Consider the following 26,557-nt stretch of genomic DNA (forward strand, 5'->3'; position numbering starts at 1 on the left):
CCATTAAAACTAGTTAATTGGAAAATTAAATCAAAAATAGACAAGTACCCACTAAAATGGAAAACTTTACTTAACTTTTTTTGGTTTTAGAACCTACTCTTCACAACCCAATAGGTCCCCAAATCGCTCGAGTGGCTGCACATTTAGCATACTTTGCTCCCCTACCATTACGTTTTAAACTAAACAAAAATTTTTATAAAGAATATTTTTTTTTCGTAAAATTAATAGGTCCTAAAAAAGTTTCTCACATTATGTATATCGCCAACTTACGTAGACACACTGTATAAATATAAACTAATCTTAATTTGTTTGTTGTTGCCACGGTCACTAGATTAGATGACTTTTTCTCAAAACTTATGTGCCAAAGGTCATCGACGTGAATCAATTTACTTTATTTGCTTGGTCCGATTATAGAAAAAAAAATTTATTTATTCCGATTGTAGAAAAAAGTGTATTGTTCCCTAATCTAATTTGATTCATTGAATGTGTAACTACAGGTCTTTAAAAATGTCAATATTTCTAATAAAACTAACGAAAAACATTTTTTACTAAATGTATTTCAACTACGATATAAATTTACGTTAATTTTTAAATTTTACTAATTGATTCAAAGTATTGTTTGATGATAGACAATCACACAGTCATTAACAAAAATGGGTTTTAAAAAACGGGTAAAATCGCTTGTGACCTGCGTTAATTTTCTATTAGCACAGGTCTTTACTATCAGAATGACGACTTGGTTGAGTTTGGTAGTGCCGTTGGTGTATTTGTGGTGTAGGTGTAAGGCAGAGGATGAGTTGGTATCAGTTGTAGAAGTGAGTACAATGATTTTATTTACATTTAAAATGCTTTTTCTACTTTAAACACAACAAAAATGAAGAGTATATATTATTATTAATCAATTAAAGCACAGAGCTTCAGTGAAAGTGCCCCATCGAGTTTTACTTTGAGATAAAGTCTTCACCTCATTCCAAGACTCTCCTGGACCCCAAATCTCGTGCATGCTGGATCCTCTCCAAGTTTGTGCCGGGATGTTGTTCTTTTTCCTTGAGCATTCCACTCTAGGGAACTTTTTGCGATACTGGAGCTATTTTCTCGGAGAATGTTACCGATTCAACCCCACTTTCTGGACTTCTGGACTTTGTTCAGTCAGGTGTAGCAGATCTTCGTTTCTGATGATGTAGAATAGAATAGAATAGAAATATACTTTATTGTCACTGAAAATTTTTACAATTTTATGGACAAAATTCACATACAATCAAAAGAAAAATAATATCAATAACAATAATAACAACTACAATTTCCTAAAATTAGATGAATCGTTAATATACAAGTATATAATATATAAAAATAAAGACAAACACAATTTATTGCAAAATTTATATAAATTGCAAATTGAACATACTTACAACAAATAAATAAATAAATAAATAAAATACAACATTAGGAACTGACAAGTTTAGGCTACTGCGTATGAAACCCAATTTTCTTAGTTGTTCATTAAGAAATTTTTCTATCCAATAGTATGGTCTTTTAGATAGATAGGCTTTTGTCATTTTACGAAACTTTGGGAAAGATGTTACAGATTTAAGTTGTAACGGGAGATGGTTGTAAAGTTTTTTTTTTCGGAATATATTATAGATTTCTTTACTAACTTAGTGGATGGGATCGATAAATAAATATCAAAGATTGAATTTCTGGTGGAGTAAAGACGATTGGGCCTTGCTGGAAAGACATGAAGGTGTTTACGAATTAAACAAACCGTTTCTAGAATACATAAAGATAGAAGTGTTAAAATTCCGTGATCTCTGAAGTAACTTCTGCAATGTGTAGATCTTCTGAGGCCAGACAGATATCTTATTGCTTTTTTTGCAATTTAAAAATAACATCAAATTAGGCAGATGTACTAGAACCCCAAAGAGGAAGACCATATCGAAGATGAGACTCAAACAACGAAAAATATGTTATTTTAGAAGATGCTAAATTGAGTTCCCTTGAGACAGATCTTATTGCATAGCAAGCTGAGGCAAGTTTCTTACTTAACGAATCGATATGAAGGGACCATTTGAGGTTGCTGTCTAAAAAAATACCAAGAAATTTTACAGAATCAACGGTACTGAGCTGGCTGTTATTGTTGAAGAGCTCCTTTATAGGATAATGCTGCTCTTTTATCTACGTTAAAAGAGAGTAAATTAGACCAGTGTAAGTAAGTAAATACGAACAATTCTTCGTAGGCATTTATGGTTTTAAATCCGTAGAGTAGAACAGACATGAAATTTGATTGGTATATTTGGATATTCGTCTTTGGAGTATACCCGCCAGCCAGTTTCTAATTGGTCAGCCACATCTTGGAACCTTTGTTCTAATAAGCACATATCCTCGGCATATTCTAGATCGCTTAGGCATGTGGTTAATGTCCATTGTATCCCTATTGTGTCGGAGTCTAATTTGGAGAGAACATAGTCTACATCTAAGTTAAAAAGAAACGAAGAAAGCAAGCATCCCTGTCTGACTCCATTACGTACGTTAAATTCGTCACTGTTGATCTCATTGTTATCCCAGTAAATGAACGGGAAATACGGCGATACCGTGTAATTTTCAGGGGCAACTTCGAATTGCATGAAAATTTGGATATAGGTTCTACTTACCTTCCACTTCAAAGTTGTAATTGTGTTGTTGGTTGCTTTTACTTGGGGGGTGACAGTCACCCCTTCTCGGGGGTGAAAAAACATATATTCAAAATAAGACCGGAAATGGATAAATTGACTGATTTTAAGCAACTTTTGCTCCATAGAGTTTTTTTATGTAAGTCAATACTTTTCGAGTTATTTTTGATTGAAAATGTTTATTTTTCGAAAAAAAAACTAAGTTTTTGGACGGTTTTTCGCAAATAACTCAAACAGTAAATACTTAATCGAAAAAAATATCCCTAGCAAAAGCGTAGCTTATAAAAAACTTAAAAAAATGTGTATCAGTAAAGTCTATCAATCGAGTAAAAACAAAGTTGTAGCTCATGAAAAATAAAATACGTTCTTATGCGTCTAATTCCAAATCAAATATTTCGAGGTGAAATCACCGAAAAATTAAGCACTTTTCGGGAAAAACCTGTTTAAACTTTTTTAAAGTGTTTATAAAAAGCTTTATTAAAATTGTTCATAAAAGTTCCTAGCATTAAAAATAAGCGAGTTACGCTCAAAATAAAGTTGGCCCTCTTTTTTTTTGTAAAAAATCATGCAAATCTCCCCGTGTTTAGCTCCTCAAATGAAATTAATCGCTACCGCTTTACAAACAATTTACTTACTTATCTATTTTTTATATGATCTGTCAGTCTCACCGGTTTAAAGTGCTTATTTTTGAAACGATTATAGTTAAAAAGCTTGAACGGGTCACTAATCACGAGTGTATGCAAATTTTGAACAGCCATATCTTAACCAAGTTTTTTCTCGCGAAAAAACAAAATGAAACTGGCATACTTATTTACAATAACAAAACCTACATTTTTTTACTCTTTAAGATTTTTCTTATCACTAATACTTTTTAAGTTATTTTGAAAAAAGGAAATTTTTCAAAGATTTTTAGAAAATTTTGTTTTACTATAAAACCAAATTTTTTCAGAAATAAGCACTTCAAGCCAATCAAACTTACAGATCATATAAACAATATACATACAGTTAAAATAAATGGTAAAGGGGTAACGATTAATTTTATTTAGGATGCTAAATAGAGGGAGGTTTTCACAATTTTTTTTACCAAAAAAAGGGCCAACTTTTTTTTCAGTGTAACTCGTTTATTTTTGGTGCTAGAAACTTTTGTAAAAAACAAATATAAATCTTTTTTTAGGTGCTTTAAAAATATTAATAAGCTTTTCCCGAAAAGTGCTTAAATTTTCGGTGATTTCGCGTTGACTTATTCGATTTGGAATTAGACGAATAAAAACGTATTTTTCATGAGCTACAATTTTGCTTTTTCTCAATTTATATACTTTACTGATACACCATTTTTTTTTGTTTTTTATAAGCTACACTTTTGCTTAGAATATTTTTTTCGATAAACTATTTACTTTTTGAGTTATTTGCGAAAAACGGTCTGAAAACGTAGTTTTTTGGCGAAAAATCAACATTTTCAATTGCGAATAACGCGAAAAGTCTTGACTTACTTAAAAAACTTTATAGAACTAAAGTTGCTTATAATCGGTAAATTTATCCATTTCCGGGCTTATTTTAAACACGCGTTTTTCACCCTCTGAGAAGGGGTGACTGTCACCCCCCAAGTAAAAGCAACCAATGTGACAAATTCAACTTTGAAGTGGAGGATAAGTAGAACCTAAATCCAAATTTTCATGCAATTCGGAGTTGCCCCTGAAAATTACACTCCAAAACGGTAATTTATTGGGCTATGTGTGTCACGCTGCATTTTGATTCAGTGCATAGTTACTTTATAATGGAAATTATTTTATGCGGGGTGTTTCTTAGCTCTAAAATTTTCGATATTGCAGCATATAAGCTATCAAAGCCACGTTCGAAATCGACAAAGACCCTGTATAGGTGTGTGTTCCATTCAACCGATTGTTCCATTATTACCGTTATAGTATAGAGAAATAAGATTTTTCTCGTGACACATCCCCCTCCAGGCCGAAATCAAATTTTTTGAGTAGTATGGACATCTACATATATTAATAACCTATATGTTTCCTGCAGCCGATTTTGATGATATACATAGTGATGTGATCTTGATTATTGATATGAGATAATATTCTTATATGTCACTTAATTTAATCAATGTATTAATACTAATCTAATTAATTAACCAGATCACATATCAATATGTTTTCAATCTCAGGGCGAATTATAAATTAATTACTTACTTTCGTGGCTTCTAAATATTTCTTAATGGTTCCTAATCGGGATAGAAAAGAAAAGAGTAAAAAAAATACACATATGGGTTACAATTATAATCAGAATATTTTTTATTTTATTTAAAAGGCAATCAATGCTTAATATTTGCTATTTCTTATTATTCTTAAACATAACATTTACAAATGGGAATCTTATTTCCTTTTGGTTTTCAATTGAAAGTTTTTATTAACATTTAACTATTAGGAGTTATTAGGAACAACTCTATTTAAGTTTGATGAAGCTTTTCTGATATTATTGATTATGTTATTCAATTTTTTTATGTGGAATTTAATACGAAAAACCCATACATTCATGTCCAAACAAATGAGACTGACCTTTTCCTGGTGAACTGAAAATGTCCTCACACAAGACCCGTTTCCTGCTATCCTTGGCTGCGATCAAACCTCGTCCTGGCTTCCAGTAATGTTCTCCTTTGAAAAACTAGCTCGTATAGCTCTCGTTCCTGCGTCTGTCGTGATGCTGTGTTCTACCTTTCTCGAAACTGCTATCAGCTACCGGGACACTCTTGGCTCAAGGAGGTTCTTTTACTCTCGACCTGGCCTACTTCTCGTTCCACGATAGATACTCCACACTCACGGAACTACATCGGCTTTCTCACTCTCCGTACGCTACCGTCTACTACTCGACTTCACTTCTCGACAGCTCAAAACATTCTGATCTCACTTTCTCATCCATTCCCCTACTTTCTAAATATCCCTTCCAGATTCACAAATCAATCTTCCACCACCAACTCTCATTCGTAATATTCCTCAAAACCAATTTTTAATCTTTCTAAATATGCTTAATGGATTTCAAAAGAAAATATTTAATTCCCATTCTAAAATACTTTCTAACTATTTACAAATTTTAATGACCTATTCTCTCTTTCAAATGAGTCTTATTTAGCATAGGCTAATGATCGAAACCTTCCGCGAAAAACGATAATGAACTATCATCTATTTCACTGAGTTTTATTTAGCATAGGCTAATGATCGACCTTCCGAGAAGAACGATAATGGTACGCGTCATTCACTTTGTTTATCTAAGCACATTGTTCCGAGTTTCGTACGCTTATTCTAATCACTTCTTAAAATTAAATATAACAATTTGTTGTATACAGGTTGTTTTAAATTTATATGCCCGTGGTTGAGAAAATTGAAAATATTTTATATTAAATTGAATTTTGTTTATAATTATCAAAATTTAATTTTCATATCAAAAAGAAATATAACAAATCCCCGCCTTGTATTCGATAAAATTTATCTGCATTTTTAAATAAATTTTCTCGAGGCAAAACCAACTCCCTGTATATTTCCTTACTTTAATCTACGTCTTATATCCTAACTTACTATCTACTTCATGTAATTCTGTCTTTTATTCGTGATATTTGTATACATCGTGAATATTATAAATTCCTCGGATCTTTTCCGAGTTTCTATGCCTCAACTCATAACTATTTATCCCATTTTCATTATTCACGATGTACGGGCCTTCGAAAACAGGCATCAACTTTGCGCAAATGCCCCCAGGAAGATTTGATACTCGTAATGCCCTCACGAGTACTTTTTCACCCTTTTGGAAAGTCACTGGTCTTCTTTTTCTATTTTGTTCCTGTCTTTGGATATATTTTTCGTTGCTTCGCCGTAATCTTCTCTGTACGGTTTCAATCACCTGTTGATATTCTTTTGGCTCTTGGTCTTCCCATGGCCTTATCGGCAATACACCCTTCATGATGTATTCTGGGGTCTCTTTTGTTACTGTGCTCGGAATTGTATTTAGATACCTTTCTATTTCCGCCATTTTCCTGTCCCAGTGGCGATGTTGACCATCTGTTGCAATGCGAAGAAATTTCGTCACTTCCTGTATGAATCGTTCCGAAGGATTACTCTGTGGATGCCTGATGCTGACAAAATTTGTCTCTATTCCTCGTTCTCGAAGTTGTCCCTTGAAACGATCATTTCGGAAATACGTTGCATTGTCCAGTAGAATCTTTTTTGGTGTTCCTACTATGGCTACAAAATTGTCGATTTTTCTTAATATTTCCTCCCCCTTTGTGGTGCGGCAACTATATAATTTTACGTATTTTGAAAACACATCCACCATTACCAGAATATGTTTGTTCCTTTTAGTGGTCATAATTAGATCGCTTAACATATCTATTGCTACAATGTCTAGTTTGTTTCGGGCTTCAATATTTTTGGCAACATTTTCGTTTTTGAAATTCCGACTCTTATATTTTTGACATACATCGCACTTCTGGGTAATTTCCTTTGCAATGCGGTAATCCTGTCGGCTGATGTAATTTTCCCTAAAAACGAGCCAAACTTTTCTGCTACCGATATGCCCATTGTCCTCATGTAATTTCTTTATTATCTTTTCGGCCAATGTCTGTGTCACTAAATATAGTTCCTTTCCGTCTATTCTCTTAAAATATATGTCATTTTCTACTTCCGCTCTTCTTTTCTCTCTTTCCTCTAGGTCTTCTTGGTTTGTCCTTATCTCATTTAACGAATATATCCCTTCTTCTTGTATTAATCTATTTAGTCCCACCTGTAGAGTAATTGTTTCCTTTTTTCCCGTGTCCTCATCCCGTGTTAGAGCGTCGGCTATTATGTTGTCTTTTCCTTTTATATATCGGAACTCAAAATCATACTCCTGTAATAATAGAATGCCTCTATGTATTCTATTATTTACTAATCTATTCTTCATGATATGTACTAAAGCTGCATGGTCTGTTTCGATTGTGAATTTTGCTCCCAATAAGTAAAACCTCAATTTGTTTACGCAATATAGTACACTGGCAAACTCCAATTCTGTAACACTATATTTTCTCTCATGTGTTTTAGTCACTCGCGATATAAAACATATCGGCACTTCTTGGTCGTTTTGTATTTGAGACAGAACTCCTGCAAATTTTTGTATGGACGCATCAGTTCGGAGTATAAAAGGTAAATTGTAAATGGGGTGGTATATTTTCGTTCCTTTTGCGAATTCTCGTTTTAATGTTTCGAAAGCTTCCTCCTGTTCTTCTTTCCAATTCCATTTTATTCCTTTTTTAAGCAACTTTATCAGAGGGATTTCCTTTTGGCTCAAATCGGGAATCAGTTTTTTAAAATAATTAATCGTGCCAAGAAAACCTCTCAATGTTTTCAAATTCGTTGGTCTTGGGTATTCATCTATGAGCTTGACTCTGTCTTCGGATAATCTTACTGTTTTGGTGTCCAATTGAAAACCCAAATAAATGACTTCTTTTTAAAAAAATTGACATTTTTCAATGTTTAATTTCAATCCCGCTGTGTCCAATTCTTGCAGAATTATTTCTATGTGTCTCAGATGACTCTGAGTATCTTGTGAAAAAATTAATAAATCATCGATATAATGAACTATGAAATCTTCGTGGCGATTCAAAATGGTATGTAGAGCTCGGACGAGTGCAGCACAAGCACTCTGCAATCCAAACGGCACTACCTTAAACCGGTAGACAATACCATCAATAGAAAAAGCGGTGTAGTTTCTACACTTTTCAGCTAACGGTATCAACCAAAAACTGTGTTTTAAGTCAATTTTCGAAAATATGTGTGACCCGGTGATTCTTCCAAAAATGGCCTCGATGTTTAGAGGTGATTCATATTGTGATACAGTGTGCTGGTTGATATTCCTGGCATCTAAACATAATCTCAATTCTCCACTGCTTTTCTTTACTATCACAATCGGGTTAACATACGGTGAATCACATCTTTCGATGATTTGATCTTCCAACATTTTATTTATTTCTTCTTTCACCTCTTGTCGATACTTGTATGGAATCGGGTAAGTCTTTGATCGAAAATTTCCCAAGTTTTTCACCTCAAATGAATGTTCGTACTTTTTAGCCACTCTGTTTTCCTCATTGATCAAATTTTCGTAGTTTCTTAACATCAACCGCAATTCTTTTTCTTTCCCTTCTCCACATATCAATTTTCTGTCTTTTTTCTCAGATTCTTCACACATGTTTACCGTGCATTCTGCATCCTCGTTTGCATATACCTCCTCTTCAAATACCACTGTTTCAATCATATTCTTTTCACTTTCATTTTTTAGCTTTATTTCTTCTTCTCCTGAGCCCGTCTCTTCTTTTGAGGAATCCCAGGTTTCCTTTGTTTCTGATACTCTCAAATTTTCTTCTTCTGGGCTCAACTCTTCTTTTGAGGAGCCACAGGTTTCATTTTCTTTTATCTTTTTCTGACCTTTTCTCCTTTTTCTTCTTTGTCCTTGCTTCGCTGCCAAATTCATTTCCACTGTTTGTTCTTTACCTGATTCGTCCGTATTTTGTTTCTCATGTTCCTTGTCCTGTTCTTTTTCTTTTTCTTCTGTTAGTTTCATCGTATTATTTTTAAAATCTATCACTACATGTTTTTCTGCCAATTCGTCCACTCCTACTATCATGTCATGTGACATGTTTGGCATTATTACACATTGTAGTGCATACATATTCTTGCCCAGTCGTACCATTACTCGTATGCCTTCATTTATAGTTGCCAATGTCCGTTTGTTTGCGCCCACTAAATTTACCCTAGGTATTTTATAAATTAAATTTGTTAAGTTAACTTCTTCTATTAGTTTTCTGTTGACCAATGTTATTTCAGATCCAGTGTCTATCATAATTTTAATTGGTTTCTCGTTGATAAATCCATCCACAAATTTTAAATTAATTCCATTTTTCTTTTCGTTGTTTCCTGCCAATTTAATAAACTCCTTGGGGTGACAAAAGATTCCTGTTTTATTTTTGGTTTTTAGTGAGCGCCGTCGTGAAAAGACGCCGGTTGCTCATCGTTGTTTATATTTTCGTCATAATGTCTCTCTCCGTCATATTCATCTGTCTGGGTATTATTTACTTCTCTTCTATTTTCTCTTGGTCTGTCGGATCTGTTTCGGTTTTCTCGATATCCCTGTTCATTTTGTCTACCATTATTTCTGTTTTCTTGATTTGAGCGTGTGGTGTTTCTATTCTGGTATTCTCGATTTCTGTCCTCATTCCATTGCCTATTTCTTTGTTCATAATTTCCTCTTCCGTTGTCTCTATTTTCGTTTTCCCTTCTGGGATTAAAATCTCGTCTTGTATAGTCCCTCCTATTTTCATTTCTATCTCTGTACTCCTGTGTTTCTCGGGGCCTGTAATCTTCTCGCGACCTTCTTGATTTTCTTTCTCTTAGACGTGATTCTCTTATTTGTAGGAATTGGCATAAACTATCTATGTCTTTGTAATTTTGCAATGTGATATGGTCTTCCAGCGTTTCCTCGAAATGTCTTGCAATCAGTTCGACTAATTGTTCCGATGAGTAATTATATTGTAAATGTTTTGCATTATTGTAAATTTGCAAAGCATATGTCCTTTCTGATACACCCATCCTATCATTGTATTTCCCATTTTGCAATTCCTTGTTAATTTCCAATTGTTGGACTTTTCCCCAGAAATAATTCAAAAATTTTTGTTCAAATTGTTGCCAATTGCCGAATTCTTCTTCTTTACTATCGAACCATAGGCTTGCTTCATATTTGAGATGGTTTCTGATAGTTTCTTTTGCTGTTTCGAAATTTCCGATGTGCTGTGTTTTCTTTTTCAGGCTCTTTATGAACGGCACTGGGTGTAATCTTCTTACATCCCCGCCAAACCTTATCTTCACGTCATCTGTGCTATGTATAACCATTTCTCTTCTTTCTCCGACATTCTGTTGCGTCCTATTTTCGGTGACTTGTTTTTCTATTTCTGTGATTCTTTTTTCCACTTCTTCTCTGTCTACTTGGATAGCATTTTCCAACTTATTTTCCAAATTTTCTAGTTCCTTTTGCTGGCAATTCGTTATCTCCTTTATTTTGATTTTGATTTCTTTAATCTCTAACTCCTGTTTCTCGCTCTTTTCTGCAATCTCTTCTATTTTTTTAACCATTTCCTTCTTAATACTCTCTATATTTCTGTTGTTTTCTTCTATGGCTTGTTTTGTTTCCTCCTGATTTTCTTTCATTACTTGTTGTGTTTCATCCATTTTTCGATCCACTTTTCGTTGATTGTCATCCAGTTTTTGTGACTGGAGTTGCATCAGTTGTAATAGTTTATCTATTCCTGATAATTCTTGCTGTTCTGATGCCATGATTGTCGTGTCTAAAATCTCTTCTTGGTCTGAATGTTCTTTTTGTTTTTTGTTGTCTTTGCTTTGGCTTCTTGTCACAGACATTTGTTTTCAAGAAGTACTGTCCCCGCCAAATATGAAATTTTACTAGTATGTTACCAAGACGACTTTTTCTCACCCAAATATTATAAATTGTCAATAAATATATGAAATGTAAATATCGTAAAAATAAAATATTAAATCAGTTATGTAAAATTTGTACCTAAAGAGATCTAAAATTTTATGTTATCAAATGTAAGTATCTCACTTTTTACCACAGGCATATAAATTTTCAAATACCGGCTTTACTCTTTCTATCCTTCAAATTTGCCACCAGAAATACTTTACAATGCTTTCCACGTTGGACGACAGTTGATGTGATCTTGATTATTGATATGAGATAATATTCTTATATGTCACTTAATTTAATCAATGTATTAATACTAATCTAATTAATTAACCAGATCACATATCAATATGTTTTCAATCTCAGGGCGAATTATAAATTAATTACTTACTTTCGTGGCTTCTAAATATTTCTTAATGGTTCCTAATCGGGATAGAAAAGAAAAGAGTAAAAAAAATACACATATGGGTTACAATTATAATCAGAATATTTTTTATTTTATTTAAAAGGCAATCAATGCTCAATATTTGCTATTTCTTATTATTCTTAAACATAACATTTACAAATGGGAATCTTATTTCCTTTTGGTTTTCAATTGAAAGTTTTTATTAACATTTAACTATTAGGAGTTATTAGGAACAACTCTATTTAAGTTTGATGAAGCTTTTCTGATATTATTGATTATGTTATTCAATTTTTTTATGTGGAATTTAATACGAAAAACCCATACATTCATGTCCAAACAAATGAGACTGACCTTTTCCTGGTGAACTGAAAATGTCCTCACACAAGACCCGTTTCCTGCTATCCTTGGCTGCGATCAAACCTCGTCCTGGCTTCCAGTAATGTTCTCCTTTGAAAAACTAGCTCGTATAGCTCTCGTTCCTGCGTCTGTCGTGATGCTGTGTTCTACCTTTCTCGAAACTGCTATCAGCTACCGGGACACTCTTGGCTCAAGGAGGTTCTTTTACTCTCGACCTGGCCTACTTCTCGTTCCACGATAGATACTCCACACTCACGGAACTACATCGGCTTTCTCACTCTCCGTACACTACCGTCTACTACTCGACTTCACTTCTCGACAGCTCAAAACATTCTGATCTCACTTTCTCATCCATTCCCCTACTTTCTAAATATCCCTTCCAGATTCACAAATCAATCTTCCACCACCAACTCTCATTCGTAATATTCCTCAAAACCAATTTTTAATCTTTCAAAATATGCTTAATGGATTTCAAAAGAAAATATTTAATTCCCATTCTAAAATACTTTCTAACTATTTACAAATTTTAATGACCTATTCTCTCTTTCAAATGAGTCTTATTTAGCATAGGCTAATGATCGAAACCTTCCGCGAAAAACGATAATGAACTATCATCTATTTCACTGAGTTTTATTTAGCATAGGCTAATGATCGACCTTCCGAGAAGAACGATAATGGTACGCGTCATTCACTTTGTTTATCTAAGCACATTGTTCCGAGTTTCGTACGCTTATTCTAATCACTTCTTAAAATTAAATATAACAATTTGTTGTATACAGGTTGTTTTAAATTTATATGCTCGTGGTTGAGAAAATTGAAAATATTTTATATTAAATTGAATTTTGTTTATAATTATCAAAATTTAATTTTCATATCAAAAAGAAATATAACAATAGTTATAAACAAATGAAGATCAAAAAACGGTAAATTTTCGCTTTTTTGTCTATTACTAAAAAGTGAAGCACTCTAAATTAATTTGAGAATAAGAAACTCATAAACCATATAAAAAACTTCAATATGGCGTTCGCTGGATATGTCTATCCTTATTTGTGGCTTAGAAAAGTGCAAAATTAGTAATACATTTTGGGATTTTTTAAATGTTTATATAACTTATGTAAAAATTTAGTTAGAACCTTCTTATTACACCGAATGCTGGGATTTCCTGTGCTTAAATTATATTTTAAATTTCAAAAGCAATTGGTCAACTAGTTTAAAATTATTTAATTAGTTTATCCCAAATTTATTTTTTTTTGCAACACTATAAGTCCTAAAATTATAAGGTTACAGTAATACTTCGGACAGCTTATGAAAGAAGAACATTAATACTATTAACTTAATTAAAAAAAATGACAAAAAGTAATTTTAAATAGTGTAAAATTATTTTGCACAAACATGTCGATTTTTTGCTTACTTAAAAACAATTAGAATAACTTTTTAACCGTTACCCGTAGAAAAATTATTTTTTCATATTTAGAAAGACTGAATTTTTATACACATTTAGAAAGAAAACAATTGTCCTAGGACAATTAGGGACGAAGTTAGCCCCCACTTTTTTTACTTCACATGTTCTTGCAAAATAATTTTGCAATATTTATAATTATTTTTGTCATTTTTTTAAATTAAATTAATAGTGTAAATCTTCTTATTTCATACATTATCCAAAGTATTACTTTAACTTCATCATTTTCTGACTTATAGTGTTGCAAAAAAAAATTAATTTGAGATAAACAAATTAAATACCCTTTAAACTATTTGACCGATTGCTTTGATATTCAGGGTATGATTTAAGCAGAAGAAATTTAGGGTATGCAGGAAGTCTCAGCATTTCATTTAATAAGAAGGTTCTATGTTAATTTTTACATAAGTTATGAATATAAAAACTCAAAATTTATGATTTATTTTTCAATTTTCTAAGCAACCAATAAAGATAGACATATTAAGCGAAAGCCATATTGATGCTTTTTATACAATTTATGAGTTTCCTACTCTCAAATTTGTTTAAAATGCTTAACTTTTTGGTAATAGACGAAAAACGAAAATTTACAGTTTTTCGATCTTCATTTGTCTTATATTATAACTATGTATATCATCAAAATCGGCTGCAGGAAACATATAGGTTATTATTATAGATGTCCATACTACTCAAACAATTTGGTTTCGGCCTGGAGGGGGTTGTGTCATCAACAGGATATTTATTTTTCCTTATTTCTCTGAACTATTAGAGTATTAATGTCTATGCAGGAGAAGTCTGGTCTAAAGTCTGCGTGATTAGCTAGAAATTCAACTTTGGTAATATTTTCATTATAATGGTCGTGAATATTTTATTTATGGCAGGAAGCATGATTATCGCTCTCCAATTCTTTCAAAGTGTGAGGTTTCCCCTTTTGGAAGATTAATAAGTGTACAATAGTACCTTTTTCCATGTACTCGTATTTCAATGTGATTCAATTACGAGTGCCTTTGGTGTATTATTTGTGGTGTAGGTATAAGGCAGAAGATGAGTTGTTTTCAGTTGTCGAAGTGAGTACAATGAGTTTATTTATATTTGCTTTTTGTTTAATTTTGTAATATTTACAATGTGTCAAATAAGAACAATAGGTAAATCATTTGACTGAAAATTAAAAATTTGACCTCTAGAGGGAGATTAAGTTACATAAATTAAATTAAAAGAAGTTAAACCAAGTTTAATTATTATAGATTATTCGAATCTTCTTGCTGGGTCCACTACATTGTCAACTATATCATTATGATCATCAGTGAATTGCTTGCTAACTCGTTTGGATGAGATTCTAATCTCTTGAAATACGTTTCGTAATATTCTGTTACTGTTACTGTTACTGTTTTTATAGATGGCACATTGAAGTTTTGCTCTATAACATAATTTGGTACACTAAAGAGCATTCAGCATTGTCCTAAGGACTTTGTTCTAGAATCTCTGCAGTATTTCAAGGTTTGTTTAACTGGCTGTCCCCAACAGTTTGCTACCGTAGGTCCACACTTGATTTAAGATGGCTTTATATATCAAAAGTTTGTTTTTAAGAGATAGTTGAAATTTACGACCGATGATCGAGTACCTACATTTACCGGAATTTTATTCCTAGTTGTTTTTTTTTATGAAAATGTGCTTTTGCCAAGTTAATTTTCTATTAGTGTGGATTTCTAGGTACTTGACAGTATCAGTTTGTGGGAGCTGTGTCAGTTTAGAGTTGCAGTTAGACATGTTTGTTTTTTCATGCTTGGTTACAATAGGAAAAGTTACATGGAAAGTTGCATAGGTGGATTTACTCTCATTCGCCTTTATCTTCCATATTTTAAGCCATCGTTGGATATTGCTAAGGTCTTTTTAAAGGGGATCAAAGGCTAGGAAAGGATCATGGTGAGAGGCTAGTACAGCGCTGTGATCAGCAAAAGTTGCACACTTGTTCTGTTATTTGTCGGTAGGTAAGCAGTGTAGAGCATAATATTAAATCACAACCCTATATTAAATTATTATTAAAACTCATCTAAGTAAAACAGAACCAAACATAAAAATTATTTTGAATTGCCGTACTTATGATCGTTTCTACTTAGTCCCTATTTATTTCCTTTCCGAATTCTAATCCTCTTTATATAAAGAATATACTGTTTCTGGAATTATATCATTCGCCGTCATAAATATCCTCTGGATGCACTCCGAGATCTATTGTTGTGACAAGAAGAGGCCATTATTATTTCCTGTTGCACTCCAGTCAGCTTACGAACGATTGATGGCCTTGTCCGTTGGGGAAAGATGGCAATATCTCTATTTATACTGAATCGTCTAGTGTACTTTATTATTTTCACGCTAATCTGTACTGTCTACTGGAGTTATTGTAATATAGTTTATTTAGAAATTCATTAAAGAGTGCTTTTGTACAATGCGAAGGTAATCAACTTATAATTTGGATAATATTTAGTAATGTGATATTGATTACAGACTTCAACGGAATGTATATTTAACAAATAGCTAAAAAATACCTACATTTGGGAAATTAAATAAACAAAGACAGAGTACACATGGAAAATATTTAATTGAATTTTAAAAATATCTACATAAAAATTCAGAAGAAACGCAAAGTGGCACCTATTATTAAATTTTACACTCTATCTGTCACACTAGCCATTGTAAATAAAGATAATTAAGCTAACAATGATAATGTTGACATTCCGGAAGTCATTTCATTCATTAGAGAAATTACGTCAAAGCTCATACGAATTGCAAAAAAAAACAGTTAAACGTCAAAATAGCTAGTAAATCAGTGTTAACTATTATTAATAACGTATTTTCAAGGATGAAAGATAGAACAGCAAAGAAGCTGTTGTCTGATGTAGTTTACAGTATACCATGCATGGATTGTGGCAAACAATGCAATGGCCAAACAACTAGACGAGTTAAAGATCGTATTACCTCTCATAAAAGTGATTGTAGAGTATATCCAGACAGGTGCTCTTTAGCTACACATGTTGTGAATGAACGCCATAATACCTATGGACTGTGAGTCTGTAAAAATTTTAACAAATAAAAAGAAACATCACAAAAGTCCTTTTCTTAAGATGAAATTTATTTATCAGAATGAACAGACAATTAATAAAAGAACAGATACTAAGCAATTAAAAGTTTCGGCTTGAAACTGACAAAAACTTAAATGTCAATAATGATTTCAGTCTAGATTCTGCCTAAAAACAATATATCTCTTTTCTGTCAAAATATTGATAATATATTGAAATAAAACATTGACATAAAACATTGACATATCGACAACATATTGTCTCTATTCAATGGCAATGCTAGTTTTATAAATGCTGCTTATATTTTGTATATATGTAACATATTTGATATAAATTATTCTTTTTGAGATATATTAACAGTCTACTTAGGTTGAAAATATCTGGTATACTAATAGGGCGTCTCCTTCTTTGGCTCTGGTTTCTTTCGAAACATCACTGTAGAACATTAATCTAACATAATTTGGCCTTTTCTTGCCTAGGCCTAGCTTTAAACATTAATGTATTGTCATTTTTTCATTTACTTTTTAGATATTTAGACATGGAGACAGAACTCCAGCTTTCTTTTATCCAAACGATCCCTACCAAGATCCAAAATATTGGAATGGCCTCAAGGAAGGAGATCTCACAGAGGTAAGTACACATACTTTACCAAGAAACAAGACATTTACTCAACTAACACACGCTACACATTACACTATAATCAGATTGCGACTGGCTGAATGATTAATATCTAAAAATGTATAAACATTCTCAATTTCTTTGCAAAACGAAAACGCAGCAGCTGCATAATACTCTGGTTAAAGCGGAGAGTGCAGGAAGAGTCCATACCGGCCTCGGAGATCTTTTCCCCCCCATCAGTAAACCCATATCCTCCTCTCTCCGCTTTAACCACCTACCACAGCCTGGGCCTTCCCGAATTGCAAAGAAAGAAATGTCACGGATAAACCAGGGCCATCCACCGAAAAACAAACTAAGTTATCAATCGAAGTAGCGCAGAAAACGACAATAAATATCGCCTCCGTACCACCAGATTGACAACAGGTGGAATACTTTCTTTGGTTACACCTCCTGAGACTTTCAAAATTTATAAATCATGATGAACCAGAGTATTATGCAGCTGCTGCGTTTTCGTTTTGCAAAGAAATTGAGAATGTTTATATATTTTTAATTCATTTACTCTTTTGTTTGAGTATTAAGGAATCTTTCTTGTTGGAGCTTTACCACGCTGAGTAGATGGGTTGTTAATTATTTAAAATTCTCTCATCTTATTTTCCTTGGCACCCTGTATGATTTATAAATTTTGAAAGTCTCAGAAGGTGTAACCAAAGAAAGTATTCGACCTGTTGTCAATCTGGTGGTACGGAGGCGATATTTATTGTTGTTTTCTGCGCTAGTTCGATTCATAACTTAGTTTGATTAATATCTATGTTATTAAAAAAACGTACAGACACGTACATATTTGAAACTCATTCTCATCATCCAGCCTCAAAAGTCTACTGCTGAACATAGGCCTCTTCCACGTGTTTTCAACCTTATCTGTCATGAGCAGCTCTCATCTAGTTTTTATTTAGCATTCTTAAATCGTTAGTTCATCTTGTAGGTGGTTGAACGACGCTGCTCTTATTTTCCCTTGGTCTGCATTCCAATACCCTCTTTATCCATCGCTCACTTGTTATTCTGGCTATGTGTCCTACCCATCTCATATTTTAGTCTGGCTATTATTTCGATGACGTCAGTCACCTTGGTTCCTCTCCAGAATTTGATTTGAATCCTACTTGAAACTATTAACTAATTTAGAAACTACTTTTTTCTTGTTTTAGAAAGGATCACAGCAACTCTACAATCTAGGCCAACAATTTAAAGACCGCTACAAGGATTTCCTTGGAAACGCTTACAACCCAGATGAAATAATAGTAATGTCAACCCATATGTCTAGAACCGAAAACTCAGCAAAATCATTTATGTCAGGTTTATACGGAGGGATAGAAATACCGATAAAAAAAGAAACAGCTGTAGCCAACCAAATTATCACATGTTTAAAGTTTGACTATTTATACAAGAGATCAGAACTCTCAGATCCAGATATCGTGGACATAAATGAAAAAAATAAGGATCTGTACCAATACTTATCTAACCATACAAAGCTTCCGGTTGGAGGATTGTTTAGAGCATCTGGTGTATTGGATACGCTAAAAATTGAACAAGACGCAAATCTGGAATTGCCAGAGTGGGCGAATAACGTTATGGGAGATACCATGCAGCGAGTAAGTAAAACTGCTGCAGAGTTTTTCTGCTACACCAAAGAGATGCAAAAGCTTGGTAAGTTTCTATTTTTTTATTTCACAATATACATTTACTTTGCTGTTACTTTTGTCATGTTATTGATAAATATTCAGTTCAAATTGTATTGGTTGGTATTCTATACCTTTTGGTTGCATATCCTGTATAGTTTCTTGTGATGAACATACATTTGTTGATTTTTCTTTACTGTTTGTAGTCTTGTTTGGTAAAATGATTATCACGTGAAACCATTGCCTGTACAAAGTGCGTATACCTACCTCCAGTATTTCTGATACAGTCAATTTGGTTTTTTTTTAAATTATCCCTCTCTAGTTTTCTCCAAAAGCACATCGGTTAAAAGGCTAGTGATACACTAAGAATCAAAATTAACGCACCACCTTAAAAATGGGACATTTTGATGTCCCGTATTTCTTAAACCTGTTGTCCGATTTGAGTGATTTTTTTTAGTATATTATAGCTTTATTCTTCTAAAATATCGGTGTAATAATATTATTGCTAAACAGATAAGTGTCATTGTAAAACGCGGTGTTACAATGATAGTGTGTTTTTCCTCAAAGTTTGGAACATCCTGTGGAATATTCTAGCGTATATAAAATATTAAAATTAAAACTGAACCATAGCCTTAGGCTTTCTTAACATTTTCCTTTTTGATTCATTCGCTTATGTGTGATAATAAAAAAGTTAGGTACTTTAACAACTAGCCATGTTATTCATCAATACAGGGTGTTTCTAAATAAGTGCGATAAACTTTAAGGGGTAATTCTGCATGAAAAAATAATGGCCGTTTGCTTTATAAACATATATATGTTACAGTTCAAGTTGATTCTCAGTTAGAGTTGACTCCAACTAGTTGGAGTCAACTCCAACTGAAACGAGCAGTAAAAGTTGATTTTAAAAATTTAAATCAACTTTTACTAGTTGGAGTTGACTCTTCCTGGATCGATTCAGTAAATGTTGATTATACGAGAATCTCAAGTGCATTTTTGATGAGTGTGCGTTTCTTTGTTTTGACCGTTTCAACTACTTATTAGTATAGTGTGTAACGTCGCCCCCGTTAGGTAAATTATTCTGATTCGATGTTTTGCACAAACTTACTCAAAGAAATACATCCGTATAACAAGCCTTATAACAAATACACAGGGTGTCACGCGGTACTGCGGTCGAAAAATTGTTTAACCAATTTTTGTTAACCAAATTCACAAAAATAATTTTTATCTACCCTATCTCATATTATGTAAAGCAGCGGTTCTCAATCTGTGGTACATGTACCACCGGTGGTACATATCATTATTTGCGGTGGTACACAAAACACACAAAAACTTAAAATAGTAGTACATAGTAAGTCTTGATTATACAATCTAAAAATATAGAAATATAATAAAAGAAACTTTAGATGGTACATGACTCAAAAAGATTGGGAACCGCTGATGTAAAGGTTTTATTGTGTGAAAATTGTAAATATAGATAGCAGTACATGAAGGGTTTAAAGTGTGTCTGAAGTAACAATCTATTTTGTATGAATATAATTGCGAACCACTACAGAATTTTACTTTTTGACATAAATTTTATTAATAATAAGATAAATTTTGTTCAATATTTTTAATAATTAAAGTAAATAAATTTTAATTTCACTCAAATAAATAATCGATTGCTGCCATTGACCACTTACATTCAATCTCGCTTAATTCGATTAATAATCGCGGCAGGTAAAGTAACATTCTTCTTTCAATACAACAAAGTGTTACTTTACTGCCGAAAATGAGGGCAAATGAGTACAATAATGAATGATTTTAGTGAACTCAGAAACTAAAAAAAATCAAAGATTAAAGCTACCTCTATAAGATCCTGAAGAAATTTTTGTCATTATTTCATTAATAAGATATTATTTTTAATTATCAACAATGAGCGCTAAGCGTGTACTGAGGCGGCCGTCAATGTGAGTGCGAGTGAGATTCACCATTGGACGGCCGCCGATTGCATCTCTTTAGCACTCACCATTGACGGCCGCCTAATACGCACTTAGCGCTCATTTTTAATAATTATAGATAAAGCTTAGTAATAAAATAGTGACAAAAAATTTCTGCTGGATCTTGTAGAGGGGGCTATAAACTTTGATTTGGTCACTTTCTGATTTTCATAATAATGGATTTTAACCGAGTTATTAAGCCTTGAAAATGACTATTTTCGCATTTTTCAAATTTTAAATCGCGTATAACTCGACAAAAATCAATTTTAGAGAAAAATCACAAAATACCTTTTTTGCTCAGAATAACCCAAATGATCTAAAAAAATTACTCGAAGTAAAAAAATTATTTTTGTGAATTTGTCTAAAAAAATTGTTTAAACAATTTATCGATCAAGGTACTGCCTGGCACCCAGTAGATTTGTTATAAGGACCTCTTTTTTAGTAAGTTTGTGCAAAAAATTCGAATCGGAGTAATTTACCTAACGGGGGCGACGATACAGCCTAAACTAATTTGAACATATTCAGTAACATTTAATTTCTAGAATCGGCTGTTTGTGTGAATCAGAATCAACTTTTACTAAATTGCATTGGGAAGAGTATACTTTTCCTAGTTGGAGTCTACTTTTACTAGTAAATGTTGAATCTTCATTTTATATTTATAATCAACTTTTACTGAAACCAGCCGTTAGAGTTGACTCCAACTAGTTGGAGTCAACTCCAACTGGATAATCAACTTGAATGTAACATATACACAAATGCTTCGTTTCCGAGATACGGGATGTTGAATTTTTTCTTACAAATTGGCGATTTATTTATTGCTCTAAAACCGGTTAAGATATGCAAATGAAATTTGGTAGCTTTTAAGAGGTAATTATTGCGAATTTTATAACATACAACTAAGAATTTTATACTCACTATTGGCGTGCATACGGGTATAAACATTTTAGATACATCCCGTATCAACGTCAATGGTGAATATAAAATTCTTAATTGTATCTCAAAAAATGAGCAATAACTATCACTTAAAACCTACCAAATTTCATTTGCATATCTTAACCGATTTTAGAGCAATAAACAAATCGGCATTTTGTAAGAAAAAATTCAACATCCCGTATCTCGGAAACGAAGCACTTGTGGACATATGTTTATAAAGCAAACGGTCGTTATTTTTCCATGCAGAATTACCCCTTAAAGTTTGTCGCACTTATTTAGAAACACCCTGTACTGATGGATAACATGGCTAGTTGTTAAAGTACCTAACTTTTTTATTATCATACATAAGTGAATGAATCAAAAAGCAAAACGTTAAGAAAGCCTAAGGCTATAGTTGAGTTTTAATTTTAATATTTTGTATACGCTAGAATATTCCACAGGCTGTTCCAAACTTGAGGAGAAAACACATACCCCAGGCTGTGGGTGAAAACTAGGTCGATTTCAGGATATAATTCAGGAATTTTTGAAACCTATCAGGTGTTGTAAAGGACGATGCTAGGAATAACTTCTACTAAAATGTGACCAAAAATATTGTGAGCTTTTTTTTTATTGCGATTTTCTTTTGTTAAATTTGCAATTTTTAAAGATTTTTAATTTTGCAGCTTAGGATATTGATTTTAGAGAAAAACTTTTTAATAGAAAGTTGTAGTAAATTAAAAAACCTACAATTTGAGCTATGGTAAGTTTAATTTCGTTTATTGGTTATTGCAAAAACAGCCTGCGAAAGGTCCAAAATGGCCGTTTTTTACAATTGCATTATTTATTGTACAAATATTTTTTTTTATTTTTTTAAAGTTTTAAAATGAAGACCTTTCAATTCCAAACATAAAAAAAGTTGTAAAGCCAGCTTAACGAATTTGTTGCTTAGATATTATAAATTGTTTATCCCAAGAGGTCAAATGTCCAAGGCTATAACTTTTTGAAAAAAAATCGTAGAGAGCTGGTGAAACATCCAATCTCCTTCTAAAGAGTTATATTTTCATATTCTGATGTAAATAAAGGCGTAAAACATTTTTAAACCTCTAATTTTTGGGTTTCAAAATAAGGGGGCAAAGTTCGTTATAAACATTTAGAGCTGAAGCGGCCCTGTACATCCTATGAGTTTTTACCTTACAGATTATTGTTGCTGAAGACGAAATAAAGATTTATAAAAAAATAAAAAATTTCTACGACCAACTGAAGCCGAGATAATTTTTGGGTTTGAAAATAAGAGGGCAAATTTCGTTATAAACATTAGAGCTGAAGCGGCCCTGTACACTCTATGAGTTTCTAACTTACAGATTATTGTTTCTGAAGACGACACGAAGATTTATAAAAAAATTAAAATTTTCTACAACCAACTGAAGCGGAGATAATTTTTTTTTCTTAAATCGTAGTGCCTTTATTTATAGCAATTAAGAAATTATTTTAGTCATTGACTAAAGAAAGACTTATATTATCTTAAATTAAAAATTATTATAAAATATAATTACATTTAATTATTAAAATATATTTTTAAAATCGGTGCTTTTGCGAGCGGCCGAATTTTGCAAATCGCCCGGCTCGCTTCAAATCCGCGCGCTCGGAAAATGTTTACGTAACTTATATTAAATTGATTAAATTAAATTTTGACAAAAAACAATTTAATAATATTACCATTATAATATACAGTCTATTTACCAGTGTATTTGTTTTTCTTCATAAACTTTTATATGTGAAATCTCATTTCTGAATAAATACTATTGCAAAAAAATGAACATGAAATTTACATGAAATATACAGGGTGTCCCGAAAAGAATGGTCATAAATTATACCACACATTCTGGGGTCAAAAATAGTTCGATTGAACCTAACTTACCTTAGTACAAATGTGCTCACAAAAAAAGTTACAGCCCTTTGAAGTTACAAAATGAAAATCGATTTTTTTCAATATATCGAAAACTATTAGAGATTTTTTATTGAAAATGGACATGTATAATTCTTATGTCAGGAACATCTTAAAACAAAATTATAGTAAAATTTGTCCACCCCATAAAAAATTTATGGGGATTTTGTTCCCTTAAACCCCCCCAAACTTTTGTGTACGTTCCAATTAATTCATTATTGTGGCACCATTAGTTAAACACAACGTTTTTAAAACTTTTTTGCCTCTTAGTATTTTTTCGATAAGCCAGTTTTTATTGAGATGCGGCTTCTTTTTCAATATATTTACGTAAAAATTTTATGGGGGTTTTGTTCCTTTAAACCCCCCTAATGTTTGTGTACGTTCCAATTAAACTATTATTGTGGTACCATTAGTTAAACACAGTGTTTTTAAAACTTTTGTCTCTTAGTCTTTTGTTCATAAGTCACCTTTTATCGAGCTGTAGCTTCTTTTTCAAAATATACCTAAAAATGTAAATTATAAATAAATTTTCAGATTATTAACAGGTCTCTATAACCGTACTTAACCATATACAAATATGTGGTGGATTCGACAAATATTCAAAATATCTCGATAAAAACTGGTTTATCGAAAAAGTACTAAGAGGCAAAAAAGTTTTAAAAATAATGTGTTTAACTAATAGTGCCACAATAATAATTTAATTGGAACGTACACAAAAGTTTGGGGGGGTTTAAGGGAACAAAACCCCCATAAAATTTGTATGGGGTGCACAAATTTTACTTAATTTTTTTTTTAAGATATTGCTGTCGTAAAAACGCCACATGTCAATTTTTAATAAAAAATCTCTGAGAGTTTTCGATATATGAAAAAAAATCGATTTTCATTTTGTAACTTCAAAGGGCTGTAACTTTTTTTGTGTGCACTATTGTATATAGGTAAGTGAGGTTCAATCAACCTATTTTTGACCCCAAAATCTGTGGTATAATTTATGACCAATCTTTTCGGGACACCCTGTATATGGATCACTATATTTTTAATTTTTTAATTGTTATATAAATATAATAATAATAATGCTACTTCTTATTATATAATACAAAACTTTTTTTTCTTGTACTAACTATCCGTTTTGGATGTTGGCGACCATAATGGCAATCTCTACTTGAACACTATCGTTACTTGTCGCTATAAGATATCTTCAGGATTCGACGATAAAGTCACATTTCAAACGCCTCAATTTTCTTGTAGGGGGCGTCTGTGAGAGTCCACAACTCAACTCCATACAACAGTATATGAAATATATTATAACATTGTAATAACCTGATTTTTGTGGGTATTGATAAATCGTAACATAATGAATAACTTCTTGTTATGTTTCCTACCTTTCATTTTTCTATGGAATAGTCCCAATTTTCATTGACATTAGTACCAAGGTGGTGTATATTTTTGTTCTTTCTATTTATTGACCGTTCACACTGGTTCGTCCAAATTACTGTTTCTTCTTAGAGATCATCATACATTTTGTTTTCTTAGTGTTTAGTAAAAGTCCGTATCTCTGACTGACTGTTCTGACTATGATTCTGTTCATTTACTCCTAGAGGGTTTCAGAACTGTCAGCGAATACCACCGTGTCGTCTGCATATTTTATATGTTCTTGATACATTCTCCGTTAATTCGAATTCCGCCGGCTTCAACGTCATCCACTGATTTTTGAAAGATTTACTTAGCGTGTATGTCAAACATCAGTGGTGATAGTATAGGTATATCCCTGACGGACCCCAGGTTTGATTTTGATGACGTCGGATTCTCCTGCCTCTGCTTGGATATACGCTGTTTGATTGCAATACAGATTACTGATTATTCTTAAAATACAGGGGTTCGTAAGAAGTAACATTATTATTATATTTATATAACAATGACAAAATTAAAAGTATAGTTATATGTTTCATATATAATATGTATCATTTTTGTAATATTATTTCTTCAGAAATGATATTTCACATATTTATAAAAGTTCATCAAGAAAACAAATACAGTGGTAAATAGACTGTATATTATAATGGTAATATTATTAAATTGTTTTCTGTCAAAATTTAATACAAGTTACGTAAAAATTTTCCGATCGCGCGGATTTGAAGCAAGCCGGGCGATTTGCAAAATTCGGCCGATCGCAAAAGTACCGATTTTAAAAATAATTTTTAATAATTAAATGTAATTATACTTTATAATAATTTTTATTTTAAGATAATTTAAGTCTTTCTTTAGTCAATGACTGTAAAATAATTTCTTAATTGTAATAAATAAAGGCACTACGATTTAAGGAAAAAAAAAACAATTATCTCGGCTTCAGTTGGTTGTAGAAAATTTTTATTTTTTTATAAATCTTCGTGTCGTCTTCATAAACAATAATCTGTAAGTTAGATACTCATAGGATGTACAGGGCCGCTTCAGCTCTAATATTTATAACGAAATTTACCCCCTTATTTTCAAACCCAAAAATTATCTCGGCTTCAGTTTGTCGTAGAAATTTTTTATTTTTTTATAAATCTTTATTTCGTCTTCAGCGACAATAATCTGTAAGTTAAAAACGCATAGGATGTACAGGGCCGCTTCAGCTCTAAATGTTTATAACGAAATTTGCCACCTTATTTTCAAACTCAAAGATTAGAGGTTTAAAAATGTTTTACGCATTTATTTACATCAGAATATAAAAATATAACTCTTTAGAAGAAGATTGGATGTTTCACCAACTCTCTACGATTTTTTTTTCAAAAAATTATAGCCTTGACATTTGACCTCTTGGGATAAACAATTTATAATATCTAAGCAACAAATTCGTTAATCTGGCTTTACAACTTTTCTTATGTTTGGAATTGAAAGATCTTCATTTTAAAGCTTTAAAAAATAAGAAAAATTATTTGTACAATAAATAATGCAATTTTAAAAAACGGCCATTTTGGACCTTTCGCAGGCTGTTT

General features: G+C 32.2%; 1 protein-coding gene across 1 annotated transcript in view; it reads left to right on the top strand.

Moving 5' to 3' along the window:
• The first annotated feature begins 415 nt into the window (after positions 1-415).
• Positions 416-26,557, top strand: part of LOC126885737 (testicular acid phosphatase homolog) — a 28,399-nt gene continuing 2,257 nt past the window's right edge. The window contains exons 1-3 of the mRNA XM_050652516.1: positions 416-815; positions 16,987-17,088; positions 18,279-18,777. Coding sequence (XP_050508473.1) covers positions 654-815; positions 16,987-17,088; positions 18,279-18,777 — 763 coding nt within the window. The 5' untranslated portion in view covers positions 416-653. The remainder of the gene's footprint in view (positions 816-16,986; positions 17,089-18,278; positions 18,778-26,557) is intronic.

The sequence above is a fragment of the Diabrotica virgifera genome, chromosome 1 (assembly GCF_917563875.1).
Source record: "Diabrotica virgifera virgifera chromosome 1, PGI_DIABVI_V3a".
NCBI lineage: Eukaryota > Metazoa > Arthropoda > Insecta > Coleoptera > Chrysomelidae > Diabrotica > Diabrotica virgifera.